The sequence below is a fragment of the Pristis pectinata genome, chromosome 21, assembly GCF_009764475.1.
Source record: "Pristis pectinata isolate sPriPec2 chromosome 21, sPriPec2.1.pri, whole genome shotgun sequence".
Classification (NCBI taxonomy): domain Eukaryota; kingdom Metazoa; phylum Chordata; class Chondrichthyes; order Rhinopristiformes; family Pristidae; genus Pristis; species Pristis pectinata.
In genome coordinates this window covers 8,707,012-8,730,869 of record NC_067425.1, presented here as the reverse complement: position 1 = coordinate 8,730,869, position 23,858 = coordinate 8,707,012, and the positions used below count along the sequence as shown (strand labels likewise).

General features: G+C 39.8%; 1 protein-coding gene across 6 annotated transcripts in view; it reads left to right on the top strand.

Annotated features, from left to right (window-relative positions):
- The window catches only part of nf1a (neurofibromin 1a), a 261,284-nt gene that overhangs the window by 35,139 nt on the left and 202,287 nt on the right, over positions 1 to 23,858 (top strand). For 5 of the 6 annotated variants that reach the window (XM_052035188.1, XM_052035186.1, XM_052035187.1 and 2 more), the window contains exons 4-5: positions 8,830 to 9,020; positions 22,571 to 22,677. In XM_052035188.1, coding sequence (XP_051891148.1) covers positions 8,830 to 9,020; positions 22,571 to 22,677 — 298 coding nt within the window. The remainder of the gene's footprint in view (positions 1 to 8,829; positions 9,021 to 22,570; positions 22,678 to 23,858) is intronic. The other variant, XM_052035185.1, reaches the window with a different exon arrangement.

Sequence of the window (23,858 nt, the reverse complement as noted above, 5' to 3'; positions counted from 1 at the left end):
GAAGCTGTCTAGTAATTTTTGCTGCACTCCCTCTAAGACAAGTACAAATGCTCTTGGGTAAATAGACCAAAGCTGTACACAAGATTCCAGTTGCAGTCTCACCATAACCCTATGCAACTACAGTAAGACATCCTTACTCCTGTATTTCTAATAAAGGCTAACATACCATATGCCTTTCTGTTTGATTTTTTGCACTGTATGTTGGCTTTCAATGATTTGTGTACAAGCTCATATCAGTCCCTTTGAACATCAACATTATCTTTTAAAAAAAATTACTCCATTTCTGTTTAGTGCACCAAAGTGGGTAAACCCGTGTTTTTTTCCACATTCATTCCATCTGCCACATTCTTGTTCATTCACTCAGCTTGTTGACATTCATGTGCAGCCTCTTTACATCCTCCTCCCCATTCTCCATCTCAACTAATTTTGGATCATTAGAAATCTGGAAATTGGATGTTTGGTCTCCACAACCAAACTGATGATTAAAGAATTATTGAACTTACTCTAGCAGGATATGTTTGTGTTGGATCAATGTTTCCTTGTAAATATTATGAAGCCAATCCTTTCTCCTAGAGGTGGGATTACAATTTCAGCTGAAAAATTTAATCGAAATCTAAATTGCTTAAAAAAACAATTTTTGTGTACCATGGAGGAGCACAGATGTTAGGTTTTAAAAGTTTCCTCTTGCAGTTATCTGTGTGGTTTTAGACCAATTTTTAGCTTTCTCTATTTTCAGTGCACCACTGTGGAGTTACTGAAATCATGGTCATCTTTCCACAGTTGAGAGTCAAGTTTACTGTGGATGTAGAATTCATGATATCTAAGTTGTGAGCGTTACATAGGTTGCACTGTTGTTGTCATGAAAAGCTGTTGAAAAATAATAGGTTTGGGCTCAGAATTGGGGAAGAAAGTATCATTTTGGTTCTATGTACCTTATTAATTCATCTTGCTGAACGCTTGTTAGTGCATGGCTAGATGATGGAAAAGGAAGAGACAGATCCTTGGAAAAGTTTTTATACGGAGGGATTTGGGTTGGCTCATGCAGATGCTATGAAAAGGGGCTACGTTAATGTAAGCAAGCTGGAAGTATAGTGCTACATATCACAGTTTGCCAGATAGGGAATAGTGGGGGTTGGGTTGGTATCCCAAGAATATGGTGCAATAAACAAAATAACTTAAACCAGCACAGTGGTGTAGCCAGTAGAGCTGTTGCCTCACAGCTCCACGACCCAGATTCAATCCATATCTCTGGTGCTGTCTGTGTGGAATTTATACATTCTCTCTGTGACCATGTGGGTTTCCTCTGATGCTGCCATTTCCTCCCTCATCCCAAAGACATGAGGGTTGGAAGGTTAGTTGGTCACTGTAAATCATTCCTGGTGTGTAGGTGAATGGTAGAATCCGGGGGGAGTTAATTGGGAGAATAAATGAGTCAGGGTAGCATTGGTGTAAAAATCGGTTCTTGATGGTCAGCATGGATTTAGTGGGCTGTATCTCCCTGACTCTTCAATATCCTTGTAAAATTATAACTGAAAGTTTAACATGGCAATAAATTTGTTATAATCATGTCTTGGGTTTTAGTAGAACTCAAGGATACAAAACAGACAATTAATTTGCAGAATTTAATTTTTTTTCCTGTGTGTTGTATAAAAGTATATTTTACCAACTTCATTTTGAAAAAGGTTTTGCAGTAACATCTTAAACAATTTTAATGTCGAAAGGTGCTTCAAGTAATAATGGAAATTGAGGCAAAAGAAGTGTTGATCAAAAGCTTGGTCAAAGAGATGGGCTTTAAGGATGGCAACTTACATTTACAAGGTACTTTTAACATGGCAAAACATTGAGTAGGGATTTGGAGGTTGAGTAGGGATTTGGAGGTGGAGTAGGAAATTCCAGAGTGTGGAGTCTTGACGTAGCTGCCAATGGTGAGGTAGAGGAAGAAGGGATGGCAAAGAGGAATGGAGAGTATACTGATGAGGATGAGGTTTTGATAGAGAAAAGAAAGGTAATTGAGGTTTAAATAATGATGAGAATTTTAAGTTGAAGTGTGAATGTAAAAGCAGATATAATTGTTCCTGGTGAGTTGTAGGATGTAGGCAGCAGAGTTAATGGAGGGGGTGGATGGGAGAGGATGGGGAATAGCCATGCCTGGGGGTGATGGGCATTAATAAAGGTTTCACCATGAGGTGTTCTGATGTGAGTTTTTGAAAGGCCAGTGGGAAGAGAGAAAATGAGACCATAAAGGAAGCAGACAGGATTGGCTTGATGTGGGGGAAAAATAAGGGCATTTAATAAACTACTATTAAGTATTTTAAATACTGCCAAATAAAAGCACAAAAGATTGGAAAGCCAAAAACTAAACGGCTGACATCTGTTTTATTAAGTTGGTGTTGTTCTGCTTGTTTGAAGTAGCTTGTGAGTTAACTCCCATTCATGTAATTAGTTGGTGAGTGATCTAACAGAATTAGTGCAGGAGCACATTTAAGAAGAATACAGGAAATTCAACATTACACTTTTTATTTGTATATTTTATCTATATCTCAACTAACTTTCATTCGCAAAATCTCCAAACATTACCAAATTCCATGCAAGAAAGAGTGATTGCTGTGGCAGAAAGTTGGTTCTGGCCCATGAGTGAAGGTGACTTGGAACAATTTACTCTGCAGGTTTTTTTAAAATTTTAAAATGCACCCTTTCAAAATCTCCTTTGCTTCCTCTGTATCTGGGGATAATCAGTCGAGCTTAAATTGGACACGTGAAGCTGAAAATCTGTGTCTTGAGCCTGCAACATGGAACAACTCAGTATCTCTTGGTACTGATAAAGGAAAACAGTCTTGTGGCACTTCCTTTTTAACCTGTGTTGGCTAACTTGTCAAATATTAATGGACTTCACAACAACATTCAGTTAAATTTGTGATTAATTCAATTTGGTACTACCTGGGAGGGAATATAGCAATTCATTTTTAAAACCTCCTGTGTATCAGTTATAATTTTCATACTCTCAATACTATCATCTGGCAAAAATACTTTTAATGGAAGTAGGCTAGGGGGACATGAAACTGAATGACAAGTAAGTGTGAAGTGTAGGTAATGGCAGCATGAGCCTGAACCATACATGGTCTTTGATTCTGTCATTCATTAGTTTATTGTGTATGGCAGCAGAGACATGACAATCAGCCCCCAGCAAGGGAAAAGTGAAACGAGTCACCTTTCTGCTGGTGATGGTTGCTTGAATATGTGCATGTGTATGTTTAAGATTTGGGCTTCCACATGTTTCTCATGCTCCTGTCCCCTGCCCCCAGTCAAGCTGTTAATACTCATTGAGCTCAAATGGAGAGTGACCAATTCAGTTAGATTACTGGAGGGCACTGGCCACCCATGTGATGGTACTCTGCACAAATCAATTTTGGAAGAGGAAATGTGGATAGAGTTGAACTAATTTAAGGGTGACCTTTAAATGCATGGGTTATTCATATCCAGTGTTTTCTTCAACATATCTGAAAAGACATGACTATTTCATTTAGCACTGAATCTGTTGCATATCAAGAAAACTAACAGTTCTATTTGAAGCTATGATATTTGCATAAAACCAGTTAAGTAAAAATTTGAAGACCCAGGCTACAGAAATGTTGTACTCTTCCTAATATGGAGGTGAATTGCTTGCCACTTTTAGCTAAGTATGTCTTTTGCAGGTGTTGCCTTCTTCTGTTCCACATGTCTTGTTGGAGTTTCTGTTGGGATTACAGCTGGGCCCAAAGACTAAGGGGCCTAAGTGTATTTAATTTTAATACAATCTGTTGCTTCTTTTTGCCTCTGGGATATAATAGGAAAGGTTTCCTTATTGTTCTGACACAAAGCCAAGTGTTGAACTGAAGTTAAAATATTCCTTGGGTATATTTAATTTATTTTTATGATTGACTGACTTCCAGCATGTGCAAGAAACTTAGGGATACACTGGTGGATTCACTCTTAGACAATCTTTTACATGAGAAAATGAATCTTTTACTAAACATAAGAAGTGACTCTAGGGAAATGGCAATTCCTATGCACCCACCTGGCTCCCTTTCACATCTATTATTATCCATAGTCAAACCTACCCTTCTGGCATCTAGAGCAACACCAAAAATACTTTCCACACTCACTCTGACAAAATCCTCCTGACCCTCATCAGCTCCTCTCTCAATCCCTCGAAGATATCAGATTATCAGTCCAGTATTTTGTTCCAGATGAGGAAAAATTCCTTTCACTAAATGTTGCAAATACTGAAGTCATGGTATTCCTCTTAAGCTCCCTTCCCTAGACACCTGGTTCATCCCGTCTCCACCATAGGAGGACAAACTGCTTGGAGGTTGGTGACCAGTGGTGTTTTGTAGGGATCTGTTCTGGGACCCCTGCTCTTTGTGATTTTTATAAATGACTTGGATGAGGATGGGGAAGGGTGGGTTATTAAGTTTGCTGATGATACAAAGGTTGGTGGTGTTGTGGATAGTGTAGAAGGTTGCTGTAGATTACAACAGGATATTGATGGAATGCAGAGCTGGGCTGAGAAGTGGCAGATGGAGTTCAACCCGGATAAGTGTGAAGTGATAGACTTTGAGAGATCAAATTTGAAGGCAAAATACAAAGTTAATGGCAGGACTCTTAGCGGTGTGGAGGAACAGAGGGTTCTTGGAGTGCACATCCATAGATCCCTCAAGGTTGCCACGCAGGAGATTGAGTTGTTAAGAAGGCGTATGGAGTGTTGGCCTTCATTAGTCAGGGTATTGAGTTCAAGAGCCACGAGGTGATGTTGCAGCTTTATAGAACTCTGGTCAGACCACACTTGGAATATTGTGTTCATTTCTGCTCACCTCATTATAGAAAGGATGTGGAAGCTTCAGAGAGGGTGCAGAGGAGATTTACCAGAATGTTGCCTGGATTGGAGAACATGTCTTATGAGGATAGTTTGAGTGAGCTTGGGCTTTCCTCTTTGGAGAGGAGGAGGATGAGAGGTGACGTTAGAGGTGTACAGGAGGATAAGAGGCATAGATCGAGTGGACAGTCAGAAACTTTTTCCTAGGGTGACAATGGCTAACATGAGGGGATGTAATTTTAAGGTGATTGGAGGAAGGTTTAAGGTGATTGGAGGAAGGTATAAGGTGGATGTCAGGGGTAAGTTTTTTTACACAGAGTGGTGGGTGTGTGGAACGCACTGCCTACAGAGGTTGTGGGGGCAGATACATTAGGGACGTTGAAGAGACTCTTAGACACATGAATGATAGAAAAATAGGGGGTTATGTGGGAGGGAAGGGTTAGATAGATCTTAGAGCAGGATAAAATGTTGGCACAACATTGTGGGCTGAAGGGCCTGTACTGTGCTGTAGTGTTCTATGTTCTAAACTAAAGTGTTCCCAACCCTGATTTTTGAACACAGGACATAGAACTGGACAGGCCATTCAGCCCACAATGTTGTGCCGATCTTAATGCCAATATTTACTAAATGTCCTCCTCCTATGTATTATCCATATCTCTCCATTCCCTTTATAGTCATATGTCTATCTAAAAGCCTTTTAAACTCCACCAATCTCCATGCTTCCACTACAGCCACTGGTAACCTATTCCAGGCATCTGCGTAACTAACTAATAAATAAATAAATAGATAAATCTTGCCCCTCACGTCACCTTTAAACTCCCACCTCCTCCGCCCCCCCCCCCCCACCCCCAACCTTAAAAGCATGTCCTCTGGTGTTTGACATTTCTATTCTGGGGAAAAGATTCTGACTGTCTACCCTATCCATGCCTCCCATAATTTTAAAAACCTCTATCAGGTCTCCCCTCAGCCGCCTCTGCTCTGCAGAGAACAACCCAATTTTGTCCAAACTTTCCTTGTAGCTCATACCTTAAATCTGGGTAGCACCCTGGTAAACTTCTTCTGCACCCTCTCCACATCCTTCCTGTAATGCGGCAACCAGAACTGCTCGCAATACTCTCAAGTGCGGTCTGACTAAAGTTTTACATAGCTGCAGCATGACTTCCTTACTCTTATACTCAACACCCCTACCAATGAAGGCAAGCATGCCATACACCTTCTTTACCACCTTATCCACTGGCATAGCCACTTTCAGTGAACTATAGACCTGGACCCCAAGATCCCTCATACCTCAATGTTATTAAGGGGCCTACCATTAACTGTATACTTTCTCCTTTCATTTGACCTTCCAAAGTGCAACACTTCACGCTTGCCCAGATTAAACTCCATCTGCCACTTCTCTGCCCATATCTGTAACTGATCTATATCTGGCTGTATTCTTTGATGGTCCTTTACACTGTCCACAGCTCCACCAATCTTGCTGTCATCTGCAAACTTCCTAATCCACCCCTCTACACTTTCATCCAAATCATTGATATATATCACAAACAACAGAGGTCCCAGCACTGATTCTTGCAGAACACCACTGGTCACGGACCAACAGCCAGAATAACGACCTTCCACCCCTACTCTGTCTTCCATGGGCAAGCCAGTTCTGAATCCAAACTTGCAATTCACCCTGGATCCCATGCACCTTTATCTTCTTAATCAACCTACCATGAGGGACCTTATTAAAAGCCTTACAAAAGTCCATGTCAATAACATCCACCGCCTTACCCTCATCAAGCTCCTTTGTCACCTCCTCAAAAAACTCGCTCAAGTTTGTAAGGCATGACCTGCCCCGCACAAAGCCATGCTGACTGTCCCTAAGCAGGCCATGCCTTTCCAAATGCACAAATTCTATCCCGCAGTATCCTCTCCAATAGCTTCCCTAGCACTGACGTGAGGCTCACTGGCCTATAGTTACCTGGATTATCCCTATTTCCCTTCTTGCACAAAGGCACAACATTTGCTACTCTCCAGTCCTCTGGGACCTCGCCTGTTGCTAGTGAGGACACAAAGATTTTTGTTGAAGCCCCAGCAATCTCCTCACTTGCCTCTGTCAGTATTCTGGGGTATATGCTATCAGGCCCTGGGGACTTATCCACCTTAATGCTTTTCAGAAGACCCAGCTGTACCTCCTCCTCAATCTCAAAATGTCCCAGCACATTAGCATGCCCCGTTCTGCTTTTGCTATCCTCCAAATCCTTCTCCTTGGTAAATAGCAACACAGAGTACTCGTTTAGTACCTCAGCCACGTGCTCGGACTCCATGCAGAAATTCCCTCCTTTATCCTTGAGTGGACCTACCCTCTCCTTAGTTATCCTCTTTTTTCTTAATATAAGTGTAAAATGCTTTGGGATTATCCTGTTCACGAAGGACATTTCATGACCTCTTTTGGCCTTCCTAATCACCTGCTTGAGTACCTTCCTGCTGCCTTTATATTCTCCAAGGGCCCAGTCTGATTTTTAGCTTCCTAAACCTTGTGTATGCTTCCTTTTCCTTTCTGACGAAATTTAGGACTGCTCGGGTCATCCAAGGTTCCCTTACCTTACCATCCTTGTCCTTGCTCCTTACCGGAACATGCCAATCCTGAACTCTGATCTGCTGGTCTTTAAACAGCTCCCACATGTCAGACCTGGACTTGTCTGACAGCAGCTGCTCCCAGTCAATGCCCCTTAGCTCTGTCTTATGCTCTTGCAATTTGCCCTCCCCCAATTTAGTACCTTCCCGCAAGATCTGATTTTTTTTTACTCATAACTATCTTAAAACATAATGAGTTGTGGTCACCATTCCCAAAATATTCACCTACTATCAGGTCTGTCACTTGGCCTGGCTCGTTTCCCAAAACCAGGTCCAATGTGCTTTCTCCTCTAGTTGGACTCTTCATGTACTGTTTCAAGAACCCCTCTTGGATGCACTGAAGAAATCCCACCCCATCTAAGCCTTTCGTATTAAGGAGGTTCCAATCGATACTGGGAAGTTTAAGTCCCCCACTATGACAACCCTGTTGATTCTAATACGAGTTTCAAACTGTATGTATTGGTTGTCTCAACTCATTCACTGCTGCAACTCTCATCCATGCTTTGTTACCTTCACACTTGACTATTCCAGTGCCCTCTTGTCATGTCCTACGTGAATGTGAGGTTATCCAGACTTCAGCTACTCGTTTCCTGACTCTCACGAAGTCTCATCCACCCGTAAACCTTATGCTTGCTGACTTATGCTGGCTCCTAGTTAAAATTCTGATCTCTTGACCCTTTCCCCTTTTAAAAATGGTATGATCTACCATTATTGTCATTTGTCACCAAGGCCTGGAAATTCCTTCACTAAACCTCTGCCTTTCCACCTTTCTCGGCTGAGATACTCCTCTCAAACTAACACCTCCAACCAGGCTTTTGCTGACATAGTCTAATATTGCCTTTTGTCGATGTTACAATTTTTCCTGATTATGGTCCAGTGAAGCATTTTAGGATGGGTTATTACATTATGTATGTAATATTATTCCAAGTTACCGTTGTCTCTGTAGAAGTGGAAGAGGTTAAACAAACCCTCTAATTTTCTAGTCATAATTTCAGGTCTGTTTTTGCACTGTCCAAGTTTCTTGCTGCAAACTCTTCCTTGTGCCTCTCCATCTTCCCATGTCTGGACCCTCTGAAGAATTTTTCCTCAATGTTTATATCTTCAAAGTCCATTTCAAGACTTCCTGCAGCAGCCATACCTTCAGTCTCTTCCTCCATTCCATTGATTTGACTTCTATTTAGCCTCTTACTTTGTAGCTCTGGGCCGTTTAATTAAAAGCAGTGATTATGTAATTCATGTGGTTTTTTTTTCTCTCCAAAACATATTACCAAGTTTGTTCTTATGAATATATTCATAGCTATAAAATTTTATGCTTTGTGTGCATCGGTAACAGTTTAACCTTCTGTTGTCTTTGGTAGCAGCCTAAGGATACAATGCGGCTCGATGAGACCATGCTTGTAAAACAGCTATTGCCGGAAATTTGCCAATTCATCCACATGTCCCGTGAAGGAAACCAGCTCATAGCACAACTCCGCAACTCTGCTTCTGGGGTTCTCTTCTCCTTGAGTTGTAATAACTTTAATGCTGTCTTCAGCCGTATCTCCACCAGGTCAGTGCAATCTATTTGTTCAAGTCGCAGTGGCAAACATGCAAGAAATTTTTTTTTGATGAGTAAATAATTTGTGTGTCAGTGTAAAATTGATGCTGAATCTATTAATTAAACAAATTGAATGGAATCAGTTCATTACTGATGCTGTGGCTCCCACTAGTTTATATTTAGGCTATTTGTCAGATCATTGACTTCAGAATTATTTCCATAAGAATATTTGTTGTTATTGGTGCTATGATGAAGCGTCGATTGTAAACTGGATTTGAGCAGAAGGATTTTCAGTTTGGATTTCCAGCTTAGTTGATCTTCAGTGACAAAGGCAAGGCTATTAAATGCAGTTAAAAGTAGAAATGCATATAATTGAATAAACATGAGCAGCAGGTCAGCAAACTGGGCAATGTATTTTTTTTAAAAAAGAATGATTAAAAGAATTAATAGGGAAAAGTAGAAATAAAGCTAGTCAGAGATATAAAAACAGATGTTAAGAATTTCTATAGTTTTAAAGAAAAGAGTTAACAAGGCGAGCATTTGTCTTGTGGAAAGGATCATAACAGAGGAAACATCCTCTCCTCGTCTACCCTTTCAAGACCCCTCAGGATATTAAATGCTACAATCAAGTCCTTTCTCATGTTGTGAGATTAATAAAGGCAAACAAGGAAATAGCAGATGGATTAAACAGGAATTTGGCACCAGTGTTTACTGTAGAGGATATAAGTAACATCCCAGAAATAGCTGTAAATTGGGGATTAGAAGGAGGGAGGAAATGAAGAAAGTGCCAGTCACCAAGGAAGTGGTACTGAGTAGGTTTTGGGAGTTGTGCACAGATGAGTCTCTAGATTCCGATGGGCGTCATCCGAGGGTCTTAAAAGAAATTGTTAATGTATTAATTTCCAAAAAATTCCTTAGATTCTAAGAAGCTTGCATTAGATTGGAAAATAACAAATGTGATTTCTTTATTCAAAAAGGGAGAGGGAGGCAGAAAGCTGGAAACTGTAAGCCAGTGAGCTTAACATCAGTCAAATGGAAAATGTTAGAAGATATCATTAAAGATATTTCAGTAGGGATCTTGGGAAAAAACTCAAGCTAATCAGGCAAAGTGGTTTTGTTAAAAGGAAATAAAGTTTGGCCATTGGAGTTCTTTGAAGAAGTAACATGAGCTGTGGATAAAGGGCAACCCAGATTTGACCATCTATACCTAGATTTTTCAGAAGGTGTTTGATAAGGTACAGCGCCAAAAGGTATTGTGGAAAGTAAAAGTTTATAGCATGGAATGCAAGGTGTGGGTGCAGATGGTAGATCAACGGATCATTTAGAGCATGGAGTATAGGAGTTGGGACATTGTTGCAGTTGTCTAAGTCGTTGGTGAGGCTGCACTTGGAGTACTGTGTACAGTTTTGGTCATTCTGTTATAGGAAAGGTGGGGTTAAACTGGAAAGAGTGCAGAAAAGATTTACAAGGATGCTACCAGGACTAGAGGGCCCGAGTTACAGGGACAGGTTAGCCATGCTAGGTCTTTATTCCTTGGAACGTAGGGGAATGAGGGGCGACCTTATAGAAATGTTTAAAATTATGAGAGGCATAGATAAGGTGGATGGTAACAGTTTTCCTCCGGGTAGGAGAATCCAAAACTACGGGCGTAAATTTAGGGTGAGAGGGGAAAGGTTTAAAAGGGACCTGAGGAGCAACTTTTTCCACGCAGAGGGTGGTGAGTATGTGGAATGAGCTGCCAGAAGAAGTGGCTGGGGCAGGTACAATAGTATCGTTTAAGAAGCAGATGGATAGGTACATGAGGGGAGGAGCCTGGAGGCATACGGGCCGAATGCAGGAAATTGAGACTAGATGGTGGACAATGTGGTCACAAGGACTTGTTCGGCTGAAGGGCCTGTATCCATGCTGTATTGCTCTATGACTCTATAACGGGCTAACACAAAATTGAGGGTAGGTGTCAATGGGTCTTTTTCTGGTTGGCAAGATGTAAAAAGTGGTGTGCCAGAAGGATCGGTCCTGGGCCCTCAACTTTTTACATGGATGACGGCACCAAAGGTATGGTTGCTAAATTTGCTGATGACATAAAGATAGGTAGGAAATTTAATTGTGACAAGGGCATAAGGGGAATACAAAGGGATAAAGCTAGGTTAAACAAGTGGGCAAATGGATTGTAATTTTGGAAAATGTGAAATTGACCATTTTGACAGGAAAAATATGATAGAAGCAAATTATCTATATGGTGAGAGATTGTAGAGCTCTGAGATGCAGAGATACTTGTGTATCCTAGTGCTGATCTGCCCAAGGCTAATATATAGGTACAGCAACTAATTAAGAAAGCTAATAATTTATTGCAAGGGGGATTGAATATGAAAGTTGGGAGGTTATGTCTTCGTTCTATAGGACACTGGTGAAACCTTACCTGCAGCACTGTGAACAGTATTCGTGTCCTTACTTAAGAAAGGATGTAAATGCATTGTAACCAGTTCAGAAAAAAAATTACCTTGAATGTCTAGGTTGTCTTATGAGGATAAGTTGGACAAGCTAGTGCTGTATCTGCTGAAGAAGAGAAGGGGCTTAATTGAAACATACAAGATCCTGAAGGGTCTTGATAGAGCGGATGTGAGAGGATGTTTCCCGCTTTGGGTGTCACTGTTGAAAAATGAATCACACATTGAAGACAGATGAGGTGACTTCTTTGCTGAGCCTCATGAGTTTCTTGAACTGCCTTATTCAAGGCATGGTGGAAGCAGTCTTTGAATGTTTTTACAGCATGGTATGGTTAGATACTTGATAAGCAAGGGGTGAAAGTTTATTTTGGAGGAAGGTAACCAGATTTGAGGTTACAGTCAAATCAGCTGAGATCATATCAAATAGCACAGCAGGGTTGAGAGACAGAGTGGCCTACTCCAGTTTCTAATATGTGTTCATATAAATTTCTTTAGGACCTTTGGTTGGTAAGTGATGGAGTCTGTTGAGTTTAGTGTGTTTTTTTTCTCTGGGGATTTCTGGTGTCTGTTTACCATCTCTCTCAAAAAGAAAAGGACAGGATGTAACGGAAGTAAAAAAAAAATTAAGTTGTGTGCATTGGTAAACAAGAACCAGGAAGTATTTGTGTTGTGGTTCTTTCATTTGCTCACTCAATGTAAACATTCCTAGTAAAGGTGGTGGTTATTAATTTCCCTAAGAGACCCCTTGCATAGGTCAATTTACTAGACTATTTTAGAGGCCAATCACATTGGTGAATCTGGAATCAAGTATAGGCCAGACCAGGTAAGGATTTCCTCCCCTGGCAGACATAAGTGAACCAGATGGGTTTTTATGACAATCTGCTGGTTTCACCATTTTTGGAACCAGCTTTTAATTCCAAATGCACTGAATTCTTTAGCTGCCATGGTGGGATTTGTCCTTGTCTCTAGATCAAGTCCAGTTAAGTAACATAACTGCTATGTTACCATATCTCTCACTGCTGATCTTCATGTCCTGTTAGCTCAATAATAGCGATCTTGCTTGCAAATCTGAAATTGCTGAATTCAGTTTGCACTCAGAACAAGCATGATGCTCCAGTGAAGTATTATTCTCTCAGCAGAGCTGTCTTGCAGATAAGATGTTAAACCGCTGACCCTCAGATGTGAACTAAATGATTTCACGACACTATTTAAGATAAGAGTAAGGGAGTTCTTCCTGGTATCCTGATTAGCATTCATAGCATGCAAGTAACATAAAACTGATCATCGTCATATTGTTGTTTGTGTGTCCTAGTTTTGTGTGAATTGGCTCCTGTGTTTCCTATATTAGAGCAGTGAATATGGTTGCAACTTTCTTTGTTTCTGTACTTTTAGAGATCTTGAAATCAAGAAATGCACTGTACAGATGCAAGTCATTCTGTAAAGCGGATTTGCTGTCTGGTGATTAAATGTTCACATCTCATCATGGTAGATTGCCAAGTTGATATTTTTTTTTAAATGAGTCAGCCTTGCATCAGAAAAAAACTGAAGAAAGCTGAAGGATTACTGTGAAAATGTAACTGCTTCATTAATGTCCTTCTGTAGAAAGAACTTGTCACCCATTAATTGGCCTGAATTAAAGTGATACTAATCATTCATTAAGTGGTTGAGTTTAATACTCAGTTTGTGTTATCCACATTTCAAGGGAAAATAGCAGAAAAAAATCTATGTTGAAACTCCTTTTGGATAAACAACCTTGCACTAACATGGTACAAAGTTTGTGATTGTGCTTTGACTTCAATCATTTGCTTAATTTTTACCTGTTCAATGTTTAGCACAAGCAAATTGCTTGAACAGAGGTCAGACAAGAAATGTGCCTTACACAATCAAATCCTTTAATCACAGCAAAGTAATAAATTATCAAACCACAGTCGGCAGGAATTGGAATAGAATGCAAAAATAATTTATTGGGTATCAAAGTGGTGGTTGGGTCCAATCCCCACCCCTCAAACCAATATCTAAGCATTACTGTTCAAGCAAAATTAATGATTTCACAAACGTGTGAACAAAAAGGCCATGTGTACCCATACTGGGGATGGTGGGGCACCTGTATGTAGACAGATGCCCAAGTAATGGACCATAAATGTTATGGAATTTAAGTACAAGAAACCCCATCTTCTTGCTACCAGTGCTTCAACACTAAATCATCCTTTGTATTTTGCGACTGGTTCAAAAGTTATCTGGGAAACTTTTGCCCAAGGAGGTTATTAATCTTCCTTTAGGGCAGTCCTAAGTCTTGAACAAGTATGTTTATAATTATTTTGGCTTCAGCAGCCTTGTTCTTTGTACAAGTTCCAAAGAGTAACTTAGATCCATTCAGTACTTTTTATAACAGAAATAAAGGATGAGATCATCATTGTTATCAATCGTTCACATTTTTGTTGTTAACTTCTGAGGAGAAACACTGAAAGTATAATTGACACTTTTAATGAGAAAATGATTTTATCTTGTCTCTTGACTTGAAACACTATTCCAGTTGAAAACTAAAAGCAGAATTTGCAGAATACTTTGAGCAGAGCAAAATCATAAATAAGTCCCTCGTGATTTGGCTGACTGTAACTTGCTTGTGACTTAAATTATTCTGTCAGTGTTGCGTACTTTTTTCCACTTTACTGGATGTCTCACACCTCTCCATTTTATTTATTGAATACTGTAGCTTAGTGAATTTAAATGTATTAGTATCACTTTCTCGCATTACTGTTCTTTGCTCCATATTAAAAACAATTCAGTAAACTTCTTGTGGGTGCTTATTGTTCGCACAGCTGCAGTGCATTTTAAAAGTACTGTATTGAATCTTTGAATCTTGCCACTGAAGTGAGCAACAGCAATAAAATATAAGCTTAGGAACAACTCTCTATATTATTTCGCACATTATTGATATCTATACATTTTCTTTCCACTACTGTTTGAGAAGATCTGTATGTAGATTTGAGAATCTGATGCTGACCTCCAAAGGGAAAAAAACTAATGATTAGTACCCAAGTCCAAAGTTATGGTTGACCTTGGGCATCAGTGTTAATTCTGATGAGCAGAACAGGAACACCATAAACTTGTTCCATGCAAATTATAAGCCAGGAGGTTATTCTGATGGTTGCCCTTTTACTGTTTTAGACATCGCAGCTCCTAGTTTTTTATAGCTTCGTTTAGCCGAGTAGATCACATGCAAGCTAGCTCTGTCTTTCCAGTTTATTTTTATTACAGGCTTCAAGCTTCCTCAAAACAGAACAGTAATCAAGACAGATCTAAATTACAAAGTGGGGATTGAGAAGAATAATATATATTCCACGTTAATGAGCCAGTGTTGTTTAGGATTTGCCAACATTGATGTTTTTGCACCTTGTAAAATGAAGCTTAATTTCGTGGCTATAAGTCTGTTTTTCACTGCTCGCCTGGCTGGAACCTACATATACAATCAGCATTGTCTTTGCAAAGGATCAATAATTTGGCTCATTCTGAGTTACAAGTTACTGATGTGTCCAAAGCTGCTTTTGTAGATTCATATTTAAGTCGGGTAACAAATATCTCAAGGAATTTTTGTCTTATTCCTTCGAGCGCTTATAACCCACCATCCCTCTCACTCCTTCCCTCCCCAAAAACAAATTATATTCTTCCTGGGCATGGGTGGTCTCCTGGCTTTGAATTTGCAGGAGGCAACCTATGACCATGCCCAGCGACCTCGGTTACATCCTGACCTAGGGGGCTGTCTGTGAGGAGTTTGCATCATCTCCCTGTGGGTTTCCTCCCACATCCCAAAGACATACTGGTTGGTAGGTTAATTGGCAACTGTAAGTTACACAAAGTAGGTTGCAGGAGAATTCGACACGAGTTGATGGGCACGTGAGAGTATAGGTTACACAGAAATAAGTGGGGCAAAGGGATTGCTCTGATCATCATCAAGGACTCAATGGGCCAAATGGGCCTTCAAGTTTATGTCCTAAGAAAAAATGAGAAATGTTTGTCAGTAGTTCAGAAGAATCTAGATCTAAGGGGTACGAGTTTAATTGAATGTCAAAAGATTTGGGGCAGAGATTCTTTGACAGAGTGTGGTCTTGTGGAATGAATGATTGGCCACGTGAACAGAAGGCTATTGACATGTGGGAATGTAAATAAAAGGATACAAGCAAATGGGGAAATAGACGACAACAACAATGGTTGGACTAAATGATAGATTTCATTATATATAATATTGATGTCAAGGGGTTGTATGGTGGCATATTTGTCCCAATTGATGTCTAGATATGGTGAAAGGGTAAAGGGGAATGTAGATGATGTCACAGAGGAAAAATCATGAAAATATTTTCGCTTCTGGCACAAATTTGAGTCAATGTCCAATAAACTCCATGGAAATTGCTTTCATGGTACGTAGTTGATGGTGCAGGTTGACAAAAGGAAAATAAATCCTTGTGCGTGCATAAATGTACTTGCTAGTGAGTCAAAGGTTTTGGTGACAACTTGGTTATAGGTGAACTTCTCAGGAAGTCCATTTTGCTCATCTGTTGGGATTTGTTTAAGTGGTCCTGTAGGTTCATTTCAAAGTCCTGGATGAAGTAAGCTTGATTTCCGCTGAGGAAGTTTTGGGGTAAATCCTGCATCCTTTCAAGATCCCATCGTGGCAGAAGTTTGATCATGCTTCTGGCATTAACTTTGTAAACATAGTAATAACAACCATCCCCACCATCAAGGACATCTTTAAGAGGTAGTGACTCAAGAAGGTGGCATCCACCACTAAGAACCCTGACCATCTGGGACATGTCCTCTTCTTGTTACTACCATCAGGGAGCAGGTACAGGAGTCTGAAGACACAAATTCAATGATCCAGAAACAGCTTCTTCCCGTCTGTCATCAGATTTCTGAATGGTCCATGAACAGTACCTTGTTTTGCACAATTTATTTATTTGCACAAGTAATTTATTGTAATTTTATGACTTTGCACTGTACTGCTGCTGCAAAACAACATATTTCACGTCATATAAGTCAGTGATAATAAATCTGCTTCTGATGTCTTACCTTCCTGTTTGACTCATTTTAAGCCTTGTTGAGGAGCTACTGGCTTCTTGTGTCACAGGCTTTGCTGGCTGTAACACATTCCCATTAATGGATGGAAGGTCCATTTGGTTTGTAATCATGTTTCATGAGAAGCATCCATAAACTTGATTATTTTGACAAAAAATACAGCCATCTTTGAGAGGGCAGTTTGCATTGCAGCTGCTTTATTAACTAGTGAATCACTCTCAGGCAGTGTTACCATCATTCTGGTAATGAGCAATTGTGTTTAGTGATTCTTTTGTAACATTAAAATTAAACATTCCTTTTTCAATCCTGCTGAATGTCTTTAAATCTTCCTTCTGTTTCTCCATGTATGTATGACATCTTTGAAGTCTGCTGCTTTGTGAATTTGCTTGCAAGGTCAATAGTGTAATTTGCAGGTTCAATTTTGGAAATGTGCAAAAGAACAGTTGTTTCTCTTTCATTTGCGTTGGTTGTGATTTTAGTTGATAACACGTTGTCCTCTGAGTCAGAAGGTTGAGAGTTTAAGGTCCTCCTTGCGAAATGTTACCAAGGCTGACAAAATGGATGTTCATTGTTAACCTATCCCCCAAGATGGAGAGAGATCCAGAAAGGGAAGAGACAGCAATGGACCACGTGATCAAAGTAGAGTTTATTGTCATATGCATAAGTACATGTGTGCACAGGTGCAATGAAAAACTTAGTTGCAGCAGCATCACAGGCGCATAGCATATAAGCAGCATTCACAAGAAAAACATAAATTAAACATGCATGGTACACAGTTTTTACAAGAAAGAACACTAAAGACAATGCCGGAGAGAGGAGACAATTGGCTGGCAGCTAACCGCAACGTAGTTTCATATGTGATGATGAGAAAAGGGTGGAAATTGTGGTTCTAGAATCTACATCCAGAGGAAATGGCCTCTTATCATCTAACCTGTCAAAATCTGCATCTCAGAGATTAGTTTTCATTCAAAATGGGTAGTGGTGATTCTTATTCCATCTTTTCTCATAGGGCAATCCTCACACCCCAGAACTCAATCTAATGAGCCTGTGCCTCACTGGATTCAGTACGAGGCTATCCTTTAGGTATGGAGACCTAACTGCACACAGTACACCAAATGAGACTTTGTCAAAGAGCTGCAAATCTAAGAAAGACTTCATTTTATTCTCTGACTCCTACAAGAAAGGTCAACATGACATTTGCCTTTCTAATTGCCTGCTTTACTTGTGTGTTTATTTGGTAATTCGTGAGCCAATATACCAAAATTGATCTGTACGGAAACATTTGATAGTTCCTTGTGGGTGGGGGGAGTCTTCCAAAGTGCACAGTCTGTCATTTCTTGGGTTGTGCTCTATGCTACTTGATTGCTTGATTAACCATGATAGATTCCTTGAATCTTCATCACTGCTGAATTTCTCAGCCAGTTTTGTACTATCAGTGAACTTGGATACATTACAATAGATATCCACTTGGGTATAAAATTCTGACATAACCTGGGCCTAATTGGGTCCTGAGTGGTCACAGTTCAATCTGATCCTGGTTACTTACAACTTTTTCCTGACCTGACATTTTGTTTCTACATGCCTCTCTGTCTCTGTCACATGTGGGCACGTGCACATGCTTGGGCAGGTAGCAGTCATTGCGACCCCTTTGCCTCTCTCTCTTTCACCTTGCTCTTGAAGCTCTGAATAGCTTTTACTTTCATGCCATTGTGTTCTGTTTTTTTTCACCATTTTTATCAATTGTTTGGTCACTTGTTGCTGCTTCCTAGAACTTTTTCCAGTTACAGGCTGATTGCTGTAACAATATTATAAGCTTTTTCTTTTGACCGAATGCAACCTTTAGCTTCAGTTGGATTCCTTACCTTTTGGAATTTTTATTCTCTCAGTGAAATAAACATTTGAGAAATTTAAAATTAGTTTTTAAACTGCTTTTGTTTGCTGGGAAATCTTAGTCTATATAATCTAGTTTAGTCATTGTACTATTTGATTCTATACGAGTGGTTTTATTTAAGTTCAAGCTTGTAGCTTCCCAGGAACTGCTTAAGTAATTCCACCACGTGCTGATCACTTCCTCCAGAGAATCCTTCACAATGAGTTTCATCCTGTTTCAGATTTGTTGGTTTCATGTCATATTGTCTCAGAAAACTGTCTTGAGTGCATTTTATAAACTTTCTGAACTACACCTGTACTCTTAAGATATTTGTCATAGACGTGATGTGGTAAAGGTTCGTAAGAGATTCCTGAACTGATGGGGTTGTCCAATGAGGAACAATTACGTAGAAAAGTTGAATGATTGAACATATTCAGTTTAGTTTTGGCAAATGAGAGGTGATTTCATTTAAACGTATGTTTTAAGCGGGCTTGACAGGGTAGATGTGACGGGCTGTAGACCAAGAAATAGTGGCTGACCTCTTCATATCTGGGGGTTGTGAAATTTTGGAGTTTTCTACCCCAGATATCTGTGGTCGCTGAGTCATTAAGCATGTTCATATATGAGATCGATAATAGAACCATCAAGGATTCAGGAAAGGAGAGAGTGGAACAGTGATCGAGAAGCATTGGCTAACATTCACGTTCAGATCCCATTGTGGCAGCAGTTAAATTTAGTTAACTACCTGGAATTAAACAAAGTAAAAGGGTATAGATAGGGTAGACTGCAGGAAACTTTCCCTCTGTCAGAGGTAGATAAAAGTAGAGTACATAGATTTAAGGTGAGGGCTAAGAGATTTAGAGGGGATCTGAGTGGGAACTTTTTCACCCAGAGATTGAGTACCTGGAATACACTGCCTGAGAGAGTGATGGAAGCAGAATTGCTGACAGCTTTTAAGAAGTGTCTGAATGAGCGCTTGAACTGCCTAGGCATAGAAGGTTATGGGCCAAGTGCTGGAAGATGGGATTAGTACAGTTGGGTGCCCACTGGTTGCCACGTACGTGGTGAGCCAAATGGCCTGTTTATATGCTGGATGACACGAAAAACATGGAAATGTATCACTGTCCTTTCTTGCTGGGTCTCCCTCAATATCACTGTGGAAGCACCTGCACCAAAAAGACTGCAGCAGTTCAAGAAGGCGGTCGGTCCAACGTTCTCGAGGGGAAATTAAGGATGGGCAACAAATGCTAACCCTGACAGCAATGCCCAGATCCAAAAAATAAATGTTGTGTACAAGATCAATTCAGCCTGATTTTATTAAATAACAATGCTGGCTTGAGAGGACATTTGACCTGCTCTTATATCTTTGGTTATGTTATGTGCTACTTTTGCCAATTTGATTTAATCAATATGCATCAAGATTCAGGTCCCCCATGATTATTGTATAACCTTTGCTACGAGTTCTTATTTCTCGATTAACTCTTTCCACTTGTATTCCTGCTGTTAGGGAGCCTGTAAAATACCCCATCAATATTTTTGTTCTTTCAATCAAGGTTACTGAAATAAATTCTGGTTAATGTTATTTTACCATTCATGGGTCTTAAGTTTATGCCAATTTTTGGATTATACCACAACTACATTTGAAAAGTGCCTAGTTGTAAAACATATTGGTATTTCTTGATATGCGAAAGGTATCTTGGAAAAGAAAGTATGCTTTATTTGCATCATCCATGCTTGCAAAGAACGGCAAATTCAAAGATTCATGGAGTCATACAGCGCAAAATAGGTCCTTTGGCTTACCATGTTAATACTGGCCACAAGTACATATCTGTTCTAATTCCATTTTCCAGCACTTGGCCCTTGCCCTTCCCTACCAAGGCATTTCAAGTGTTCACCTAATACTACCAAAATCATGCGAGAGTATCTACCTCCAGCATCTCTCAGGCAGTGTGTTTCAGATTTCAACCACCCTCTGGATGAAAGGAAATTCCCCTCTAAATATCCCACTCCTTGAACCTATGCCTTGATATGTGCACCTCTGCTAAGGGGAAAATTTTCTCGCTATTTGTGCCCCTCATGATTTTGTATAACACAGCCAGGTTCCCCTTGGCCTTTGCACTCCAAGAAAGTCAAACTCAGCCTATCCAGTCTCTCCTCATAACTGAAATGACTTCCTGGTGAATCTGCTCTGCACCCTCTCCCATGCAATCATATCCTTCTTGCCATGTAGTGACTGGAATGGTACATAGTACTCCAGCAGTGGCCTAACTAATGTTTCATATAGTTGTTCCATAATTTCCTTGCTCTTGTACTCTATCTTCAGTCTAATGAGGGCAAGTATTCAAAGTGCTGTCTTTCTTTATTTGCTTGTGCTGTTCCCTTCAAGGATCTCTGGACATGTGCACTAAGGTCCCTCTGTTTTTCAGTAGATCCTAGAGTCCTACCAGCCAATTGCATGTATCTGAGCTTTATTAGTCCTGTCAAAATGCATCACTTCACATTTTTCGGGATTAAATTCCATCAGGCATTTTCTGCCTATCTTACCAACTCACTAATAATGTTCTGTAGCCTAAGGCTACCCTCCTCACTTTCAACACCACCACCAATCAATCTTCATATCACCTGCAAACTTACCAATCATACCTCCTACATTGACATCCAGATTCTTGATGTATATAACAAACAGCAAGGGTCCCAACACAGGTAACTGCAGTACACCACTGGTTACAGGCTTCCAATTGCAAAAACACTGCTGGTGTTTATATTCATGAATCTCCTTACATTCTATGTGCCTCATCCAGTTTTAATCATACATTGTCATTCTCAGCACATATGTTTTTCTTTTCACAATTGCTTGTATTTGTATTACACTTTTTAATGTAGCAACAATTTTTCATAGCATTTTATAGCAATGTTATTTTGATTTACTTTTGATTTAAACCTAAATCATAATTAGAAAAGATATCCAAAAAACCTGATTAAAGAGGTAGCTTTTAAGAAGCATCTTGAAGGAACAAAGTGAAGTAGAGAGACAGTTTTTGGGAAAGAGTTCCAGAACTTTGGGCCTTGAAGAAAATGATCACTAATGGTGTGGTGATCAAATTTGAGTATGTTAAGGTGTCCAAGGTTGGAGGAATACAGACACATTGGATGATTATAGTACTGGAGGTGATGATACCGAAAGAGGAGTAACACCATGAAGTGGTTAGTAAACAAGGGGGATGATTTTAAAATGGAGGCATAACTGGGAGCCAGCAAGCCTATGGTATGGGTGAACAGAAATTGATGCGAGTTAGGATGTGGGCAGTAGAGTTTTGCATGATCTTGAGTTTACAAAAATTTGAAAGCAGGAAGGTGCAATGAGTGGTGGTGCGATCAACAATGGATTAATGAAAAATAGGAGATGTTCGGGAGGCCAAATCTTGAGGATGCAGTGATCTTTGAGCATTGGTTTGGCACCTGATGGAATGTTGTGTATACATTTTAAGCAGGATCCTTATTTTATACAGTTTGTCCACTTACTGGTGCATTTCCTTTTGCCAATGTATCTTCGCAGATCAAGTCCCACTGATCTGTGTTGAATCATGAAACTTTGCATCCATAACAGATGGGTTTTTTTTCCCCACTTGGATCAAGGTGGTACATGCAGCTTAAAATCTGGAACAGTTCTGAGTCAATCTTGTTGTGCATTCAGTGACATGACTCAACATCCTGTGCCACTGAGGCATGGAGTTGTTTAGTTACAAAATCTTACACCGTTCATACAAAACCTCACTTGAGATTATAAGCAAGAAGAATAAGCAAAATAGTTCTTGAGTCCCCTCGAGTAGCCCTTACTCATGTTGTTCTGCAGATTTGAAGTGAACCATTTGTCAGGTGTTGTGAATATTCAACGTTTTTAGCCAATTCAGTGTTGTATAAAATGGGTAGTATTTGTTACTGTCAGTGACTTAGAGTTTCAAGAATATAATTTCAATAATACTGGTGCTCCTTTCTCAAAACTGTATGGATTCAGTTACTGAACTATTAATGATCATCAGTGGAAACTGGCTATGTACTATGGTCAGTGATTGGCTGGTATGTTTGAGCAAATATAGGTTCGTTGCTGATTAGCTTAATTATTCACACCTTCTGTTTTATCTTTGAATGTGTTCTATATTAACATTCATTTGTAGGTTACAAGAGCTGGCAGTGTGCTCAGAAGATAGTACTGACGTCAATGACATTGAATTGATACAGCACATAAATGTGGATTGTGCAAGACTCAAACGATTGCTGCAAGGTAAAATGGATTTTCTTTTCATATTTCAGTACTTTTGGACTTAAAAAACCCAATGTCCTTCCCCTACCCTTTCCTCCCAGTTCAATGGTTTAAATTTTTTTAGAACGTGAAATCTGAATGGAATAGGTATATTTTGGTGGAGATTGGAACCAAAAGACAAGAGACTTTGTTATAAGTAGCAAGGTATACTGACCAAGGGAATGGGGGACTAACTTCAATCAGACTCTGAGAAATGTTGGGAACACACTGTTCAGAGAATTGTGTGGCAGGGTGGAGGCTCTTATTTGATGTAGAAACCGGTGTCAATGTGACCTAAGAAGGCACTCTATGCCTGATGGCTTGAGTGAAAGTATTACAATCAGACATAGTCTGAATCTTAGGAGGTTTAAAGCAATGTTGCAATTAAGTGAATTGGACATCCTTTTTACATTATATATTAATAATGTGTTCAATGGAAATTAACAGGTTATATTGGGATTGACTTTGTAGATCAGTCTATTTTCATGTGTAACATATACATTTTAAAGCAACTTTCTGAATCTTACCTGAGCAGTTAAATGGCTTAGTAGACAGTAGAATAAGTTTGTTTCCTTTAAACTACAAAAAGACAACATTTTTATTTTTGTTTGAAGATGAACGTGAGATATTAAGTTGAGTCGACATTGCATCAGGCAGATTGAAGATAGGTACAGATGGATAGGGGCTACCACGTGGTTATCATTTTAAATCAGGAGTGATAGAATAAATGCTTCATTAGCATTATAACAAGCTCACAGTGACCATTTACAGAATTAGAAATGGTTTATTATTACCAAAGAGGACATCCGGGTGTTCCCAAACTGGAAACTATGGATGAACCGGGAGATCCACTCCCTACTGAAGTCTAGGACTGCAGCATTCAAATCAGGGACCCTGATCTTTACAAGAAGTCCAGATGTGACCTCTGTAAAGTTATCAGAGATGCCAAGAGATGATTCTAGTCCAGAATTGGTTCCAGACCAGCTTGTCAGTTGTGGAAGGGTTTACATGCTATAATGGCTACAAAACAAAGTTGGGCAGCATCGCCGACAACAGCGCATCCTTTCCCAATGAGCTTAATGCATTCTATGCACATTTTGAACAGAAGGGGATTGGTATGTCACCACTCACCTGAACAACCTCCAATGCACCTGAACCCATAG